The 8,360-nt window shown below is 47.3% G+C and overlaps 1 protein-coding gene across 18 annotated transcripts in view; it reads right to left on the bottom strand.

Annotated features, from left to right (window-relative positions):
* LOC116850969 (regulating synaptic membrane exocytosis protein 2-like) overlaps positions 1 to 8,360 on the bottom strand; it is an 89,754-nt gene that overhangs the window by 75,444 nt on the left and 5,950 nt on the right. For all 18 annotated transcript variants that reach the window (XM_032829898.1, XM_032829981.1, XM_032829972.1 and 15 more), the window contains one exon: positions 2,656 to 2,860. In XM_032829898.1, the coding sequence (XP_032685789.1) occupies positions 2,656 to 2,860 (205 nt within the window). The remainder of the gene's footprint in view (positions 1 to 2,655; positions 2,861 to 8,360) is intronic.

Raw genomic sequence — 8,360 nt, 5'->3', positions numbered from 1 at the left:
GGGGGGGGGGGGGGGGGATTTCGTCGTATTGGCATGAAGTTTCGTTTCAATCAGCGAACCAACGGCTCTCGCTTTAAAGGCACAGAATTTCTGGCACTGGGGAAAATGTGCCTTTGGCATTTGCAACTATGATCGCGTAATATAACAGTTATAGCCAGAGGAGGAGCATTTTTCCGACTGAGAGTGTCACCACATTATCAATGATAACTTTACATACACATATGCCACTACAATTTATTTGTTAGACTGCAGGGAGATGTGATTGACGCAGAAAATTACTATAATTTTATCGAGATTAACAATTTTCGTCACTCAGCGTGATTCTTACCACCAAAATTTGATCCTAGGAAATGCCGTTCGAGCAAATTGCTTCGTTTGTCGCAATCAATACGACTGTGTCTATATTATCTCTTTTCCCTCTGTGCGTACGTTCACATTTGAAAAGTCGTGGTGCACGTACGGCACGTATATTCTCCATGTAGTGAGAGCAACCGCGAAGCCGATGACGACATAATTAAAACGCGCTCTCGCGTCCCAACCCCGCTAATAAGTAGCACAGTCAGCCACGTTCCATTGCGCGACAATCCGCAAACTCCCTCATATTCCCTCAACTCTCTCTCTCTCTCTCTCTCTCTCTCTCTCTCTCTGTTACTCTCTTTCTCTCGTTCTCGTTATTTCTGTATTATTCGGCGTGGGGGAGGATTCCAGGATGGGCGCATTCGCGAATACGCTAAATCGATATCGTAAAGTACGTACGTACGTAAGCGCGCACACACATACACACACATAAACGCGGGGGTGGGAGAATAATATTTGCAAAAGGGAGGATAATCGCGTTAGCGCGGAACAGGTGCGAATTCGACGACGACGAAGACGACTACAACGATGTTAGTCGCCGTGTTCGGCGAGAATCCGCGCGGATACGTTCGGATATGACGTCGGGGGTGGGAAAGGAGCGCGCGCGGATAATAACAAAGTTTTAAAAGCACAGGCGATATTCGCGCCGCGCCACGTCGTGCTCTGTCCACACCGGACGTTAATCCTTCATCTCCGTCGATGAAAATCCGGTCGAAATTGCGTTCAACCAGCCAGCCAGCCAGCCAGCCAGCGAACGAGCGAGCGTGAGCGGGAAAATACCGCCTATGTAAATGGGGAAGGAACGTATTCGCTCTCACGGCCAGCTCGTCTCGACTGTTTAAGTGACGGCATTACCACCCACCCCTTCAGCCCCCGGACGGTGGTGTATATTGGTGCTCGCGATAAGGGTTAATCGGCGCCCCATGAAAGGTCAATTATTATTTCGTACGGGGTCCGTTTCTGGCATGCCCGCATCGCCTGATGACACACGCGCGCAAGATGTGTTGTCACCTTTTACGAGTCTTTCACCGGCTCTTAATTGCTTCCAGGAAGCTGACATTTATGACGCCGCCGAACGCGCGCTCTTGTTGAACCAACAAGCCCCGAGGTGCCGAGCTTCGTGTCACGTCGCTTCGATAACGCGGCCGCTGCTGTCCGCGCTGAATTCACGCGCGTCGTCGAGCCGCAGTTATCTCCGTGTGTTATCGTCGTTATTACGTACGTAGCCACGTAAATGCGTGTCCTACGTAGCTGCGCGACGAGGTAATTTCGCGAAATTCTACCGAACGGCTCGCTCGGATCGCGATCTCGCGAATTACGAGAGAAGGAAAGAAAGAGAGAGAGAGAGATGTTTACGCGAAAGTTTTGTTAATGAGGTTAATTTTTTCGAGACATTTTTGTGCGGTTCTCTGATATTTCGAGCATGGCTGGTGCGAGCAATAATTTCATTTTGATTGAGCTCGGAGAAATTTCGTAGCAAACTCTATAATTCCATGCTAGATCTATACATTTTCTATGTACTTCCTAATTTACTACGACAGATAATTCAGGAGTAACGATAATTGCAGCGAAACAAGGGATCATTTCCTTAACGTCGATATAAGGGAGAGATACCGAAGTTGTACATCATCAATTTCTTTATTATTACCGAATATTAAGATCTAAGCGTAAAAATAAGAAATAAATGAGCAATGAGAAATACAAACAAGAAATTTTCAGGTTATATCTTATCTTGTATACGCAAACATTGCGACACAATCAGGTACGACTAATGAGCCACGATCCAGGGAAACTGGTACGGCAACTCTCTCCTTCCCCTCCTTTTCTCTCTTTCATATTCGCGGAATACTTGAGCTCGAAGATCAGTGCGGGCCTGATGGATTTGTTCTCCACACTTGAAACACACACACCTTACGCGGCTACGTTCCGAGCGACTATACAGCGCGTTACGACATGAGATTCCTGATCTTTCCGCGCGTTTGTCAAAATAATTCTCCCGTGATCCCCTGCAAAGGGGAGAAGTGTCATCTGACTGATATTGCATGGAACAACGCGCGCAGACCAAGTCGATTATCGTGCGTCAAACTCCGATATGTGGACACGTCTCTATTTTTATTTTCCGTGTGATCTTTTTACGTCAAGGCCTTCGAAAGGTTTCTCTACGTATGCCGGTGTGCAGCAATGTGACTGAGGCAGCAAGAGAAAAACGACACTGCCGGCCCGCCAGGAGGCGACGATTCAATCAATCTGACCCCGCGACTTTTCCTCGGCCGTTTATTCTTCTTCGTGTTCTCTTACCTTGCTTGACCGTAGAGTGACCTTTCCGCCGCAGCGTGCGCAGCACCGGATGTCGCAGTAGTTGCAGATGTGACCGACGCCGTCGGCGAACTTGGTTTTCAGGCATATGTGACACGTAGCGTTCAGCTCCACTCCCGCCTTCTTGTGTTTCTCCGAACGCATCCGTATCGTTTCCTCGAGGACTTGCACCTCATCCTGCTTTCGTCTGCAAGCATAAGAAGGAGCCATTGGAGGGAAAGCCGAGCTTTGCGAAAAGTCGAGCTTTCAATCGTGTTTTATTCGCATATTTTATTTTCGAATCCTCCTCCAGATCGAAAAACCCGAACTCGATTCTACGCAGTCTCTGTGACCCAAAAGAATCCGCAAATACCTTCGACGAAAATTATTCCGCGAAATCCTCTCTCGATAATGGCGACAGCTTGAAACTCTCCCAATTTTATCGGTAAAGTTTCCTTTAAAGTCAATACTTCATTAACCCACGTAGTGTTCTCGTTGTGCTTCTTCACGCAGGAAGAACGAAATTACCGTCTCGAGAATAAGCAACACCGTCGCCTTCGACGTCTCGCGAAATTTTCACAGAGCCGAGAAAATCGCCCGTGCGCTCCTAATATAGAGAGGCGCACGCCGGACGAATTTGTCTATCCTAATTCTACCATTTCGCAAACTCGCGTTCCGCCAAATCTCGCGAGATAACGGCTAACGCGCGCGCAGATTTATCTCTGGGCCGTGAATCGCGCCCGAAACCGAGGAGGTCGCATTCGGCTGCGCTCGCAATCTCACCCCGGCTGCGACGTGACGACGCCGACGTCACTACTCGTCGTCTTCGCCTCCTCTCGCTCCCGCTCTCTCGCATCCATTAAGCCAATTTAGGAGCGTGTGTCCTGCACGCTCGAAATTAAGCCGGCGACTGTGTCAAAGCGCGCGTCGTTACTCGGCTTGTTCGTCGTCGATCGACGCGATATATCGCCCGGCTGTAAAATCCGTCCTGTCGACGACTACGTACGTGCATCGCCGTAGGTGGTGGTGCCGCGTTGCCACCGGTGATAGAAACGAGAGAGGAAAATACGAGCACTTGGCACGGTCTTTGGGGTTTTGGGTGTCGAGTCGCGTACGCGAGCAGACGAGTCGTCCGGCTCGGATCGGGGGTTGTTGGCATCGCGACGTGCCGGCCTCGCCTCGGTGTTTCGCTAAGTGCAGAACCATATCGCGCTGCCACGCGAAAAGCCATCAAACTTGTGCTCACCACTCCCGGCCGGGGAACAAGATCTTCAAACTATCCGACCAGAAATTTATCTCACGATCAGGTTGATCTCTATAGTCAGTTATCTGACTTGTACAAGTTGGTGTTATCGTATTCTAGTTATTAATAATCCTTGTTATTGAGGAGATTCTGAGATTTTACGCTGCGTTATATAACTTATCAGAACCTGATAACATCACCTTGTACAAACCAAATACAAACTGATTAGGATCAACCTGGTCAGGACTATGGGGTAATTTTTAGTCGGATACACGAAGAGAGTTTTATTAATAAAAATCGAAATTCTGCATTAATTTATTATTCTTTCATTTCATATATGCTACTTCACGGAGAAAACGGTGCTACATCCACGTTCTTCATGGTTAGAAAGAAAAACTATAACATTCTCTCCATACAGGAGCGTCGACTTTGTGCGCGAGCCTCAGAGGTTCTCTACAGAGTCCGTCGCGGATTCGTGAGCGTCTTCGCGATTTTGTCGCGGGAACTGATGTGATTACGTCGGCAGCGTTTACCGTATCGCTTTCGCGGTATCAGATTCCCGTGGAAACGACCGGGTTGGATTCTGCCGCTATTATCGAGGTGACCCGAGCGAAATATAATTCGCGCTGGTCTTTGAGACGCGCGCGTCCGTTCTATTTTCCGTCCCAACTGACGTAAGGACACCGCCTCGAAGTCACACACACTCGGCACGGCCGACCTTCTCTCCTTACCCTTGACCGATCGTCAAATAATGGAAACAATCGCTTCACGCATCCCCGGCGACGCTGTAACCTAAATCTCGCGGCCGCGTCGACGGAACAAAAGCTCGCGTACACGTCGGGCGTTACAACGGCGGCGCCGGGGGCGCACCGCACATCCGCCTATATTTCTCTAATTACTTTATCGATAATCGAGTGAGCCGCGCGCACGCAACGGTGATCACACTCGACAAAGAGTCGCTCAAGACTTACCCACTTCTGCGTTACGAGCAATCGTGCAAAGGTCGCGACACGCGAGAAATTGTTTCCCCTTTATCGGGACGAAGGAGCTAAAGTGCGGCGTGCACGGATGACTTTTACGTCTCGCAACATAATTTCGCGTGATATTTCGTCCTAATGCGCGATACCCGGAAGCAACGACACTGTCTACACGGTAAATATCAACTAATGACAATGTTATATAATTTTCCACTCGACCATATGAGTGCACACGAAGAAGAATTCGTTGTAACGTATACACTGAGGGAAAAATTATTTTAAAATCAACAAATATTTTTTTGACGGGTGCCATTAATATATTTACTTAAATCTAAATTCTCTTTACTTAAATCAAATATTATTTATCTGATTTAAGTAAACAATATTTGGTTTTAGATAAAGAGTTTAGATTTAAATAAATATGTTAGTGGCATCCATTAAATAAATATTTGTTGATTTTAAGGTAATTTTTCCCTCAGTGTAGATATCTAAAAGTGTATCCGCCAATGTGGGTATATATTCAGCTATAAAGCCGATGTGGTAGCAACAGTTTCAGTTACAGCACACTCAGAAAAAAAGACACGTTGATAGCAACTGTACAGGCCACAACTATACGAGTTTTGTATGTGGAATTAGTGTGTATAGCTTAATAAACTAATTTATAGTTGTTAAACTGAAGCTTTAGTTGCAATATATCTGCAGAAATAGTTTATTAAAGTATATACATAATTCTACACACTAAGTATAATTATATACATAATTCTACACACTAAATATAATTGTCACTTCATAGTTGCCGTTACCACGTTTGCCTCTGAGCGCAAATTTTTAGTTGCAGTAAAAAATCAATTTTTTCAGAAAACCATGTTTAACGATGGCGAAAGTTTTTTTCCTTTTCGTGCAATATGTAACATGTGCTGCGTGTAACAGTCACATCGTCGAGTGAAGAATTAAAACACTGATGCAACGTTACTGTTGGTTGGTGTTTCCCGGGTGGCGCGGCAGGAAACATCACGGGAGGATGTTGTCATCTTGGCGGAACGTCGTGCGAATATTGCGGATCGCGAGGCGCGTCTATAAAACAGGACAAAGACCGTGCAGAGACGTTAATGCGCGATAATGCGGTGGCTGAGTAATGGAACGAGCCGAGCAACTTCCGACACCTCGAAATGCACGTTCGTTGTCGTCTTCCTCGCGACCTGTGAGGAATTACCGGCTGAAATTTGCAGCGACGCGTCGCGAACCTATATCCTATTCAGGAAACGAGTGGCACGACGGCGTTACATTATTACAGAGGCTACTTTCCTTTTACCGGATGAAACGTTTGCGGATGACAGCCCGGGCCGGGGAGGAAGCGCGACGGAGAGAACGAAAACGCGACGCGAAATTCGAAAGCGCGATCATTTACGTCGTAATCGTAGAAAGGAAACGAAACAACTAAATTTTCCTATCGTGAGTAACTTTTTTGATACATGATGAAAATGTTACTTTTATTTTTAATAAGAGTTATGGAATTTTGTAGCCGAGGAATAAATCGACATCTCGATAATGAATTTTTCCTCCGGCATTAAAATCCTGTCCTCTTATGAAAAGTGAAAATTTCTTAAACTTGAAAGCATATGGAAATTCTCATTTGTCCACGCTGGAGGAAAAGATTCATGATCACTACTCTGCGGTAATTGACTATCCTTTTATTTCATAAGTGCTATTTATGTTTTAAGAACTGAAGTGTGCCATAAAAAAGATTTGCTATGTTCCTAACGAGATTTACAAGTTTCTTATTTTTTTATAGAAACTGAAATGTGTTATTACAAATTTGCTATGTTTTTAGCAAAATTTACCACGTTCTTTAGCAAGATAAACTTCCTGGCAACCTATTCCTTCATTGCTAAAAATATAGTAAAATAAAAAAGAATTTATATGAAAAAAAACTATAATATTTTCTTCATGTACCGACTCGCGCGCGTCCCTCTTCTGCAGGCAACTCGTTTGCGGAACGATTTGAACACACGTCATCTTCGATACGCACTTGAGCACGTAGTCGACGGGGGATACTACTTTTGAATAATTAGTGAGGTAAGATTGGACGTCGGATGCGCCTCAGAATCCGTCGAAAAAGAGTGTTCAAATCTTGCTGCGAGCGAGCACACGGTAAACAGATCGCAGACGTCACGAATACTACGACTGTTCAGCGCGCGCGCTTCATCCCCTTGAAGTGTCCGCGAAATCGAGATGGGTATTACAAGCGATAAATTAACGCAACGACGTAATACACCCCTCCACCCCGTCTTAACTTTCCTTGCGTTGACGCAAAACGCGCTATAGCCGCGTCTCGCCATTCCACGGTATTTGCACTCCTATTTCCGCCCTCTCCATCCCTCTCACTCACTCACTCACTCGCTCGCTCGCTCGCTCACTCGCTCGCTCGCTTACTCGCCCTCCCACCCAACGGATATGTGTGCTACCCTATCCACAAGACGCGTATATATTTCACCCCCAAGAATTTACCGTGCCAATCCAGGCGCTTTCACACCCCGTCCACGAGCTACACAGCCGCATACCCCTATGCATACCCTATGCAGCTGCAGCAGCTCGTTACTAAGCCACGTCAAGGCTCGTCGCCTTGCATTTTACATGCGTCTCTACACGTACTTGTCGTCTACATTACATGATCTCGCATCGGTATGGCGCAGCACGCTTCCCTCATTATTCTTTCCCTTCTTTCTCACGTTCCCGTTTTTCCCCGGCCGCCCCGACGACGACCTATCAATAAAACCCGTTCACTGCGCAACGCTCGCGCCCTCGTCCATCCCCCGGCACCCCCCCGGCCCGGCTCCGCGGGGCGGTTATTGTTAGCCACCGCGTCGAGAAAACACCGGCTCTCTATTCGCGTAATTACGCACGCTCTCAAGTCACCCCGCTCGCCGCCCGTCGGTCAGTCATTGGCGCCTATGACAAGCGGAGCACGACCGACCGGCTCGATCGGCTGTCGCCTTATTTACACCAGCGGCTCGTCAACGAGACCGTCAATCGACCGTCAATGCACGCGCTCCCGGTCGCGGAACGGTTGCGACACTCTTCTCGTCTCGATCTGACTTTCGGAGACATCGTCCAAGATCTCCGAAGATCGTACTCGCGATCTGTCCCGAGACTCGTCTAAGGAAAGGAGAATGTCACGACCAAGTGCGCGTATATGCGCCCACGTTCCGGTATCTGCTCGTTGCTTTATGTCGCGACGTGTATATCCGACGTGCTGATCGCTCCAAGCATCGCACGTCCGACACGCGGGACCTTCTCCGAAGACGGCGCGAGGGCGAGAATATTTGCGGATGACAAAGACAATTATAAGCGATTTTTATTTCTGGATACTTGATACAAAAGGGACGACGAAGAAAGAGACGGGGAGAGGGAGTGCAGAGAGAGAAAGAAAGAAACAGAGAGGGAGGGAGAGAGAGAGAGAGAGAGAGAGAGAGAGAGAGAGAGAGAGA

This window comes from Odontomachus brunneus, unplaced genomic scaffold, assembly GCF_010583005.1.
Source record: "Odontomachus brunneus isolate Ranch 3 - 2012 unplaced genomic scaffold, Obru_v1 Obru_scaffold_006, whole genome shotgun sequence".
In the NCBI taxonomy this organism is placed as follows: Eukaryota; Metazoa; Arthropoda; class Insecta; order Hymenoptera; family Formicidae; genus Odontomachus; species Odontomachus brunneus.
This window is presented reverse-complemented; position numbering and strand designations above follow the sequence as displayed.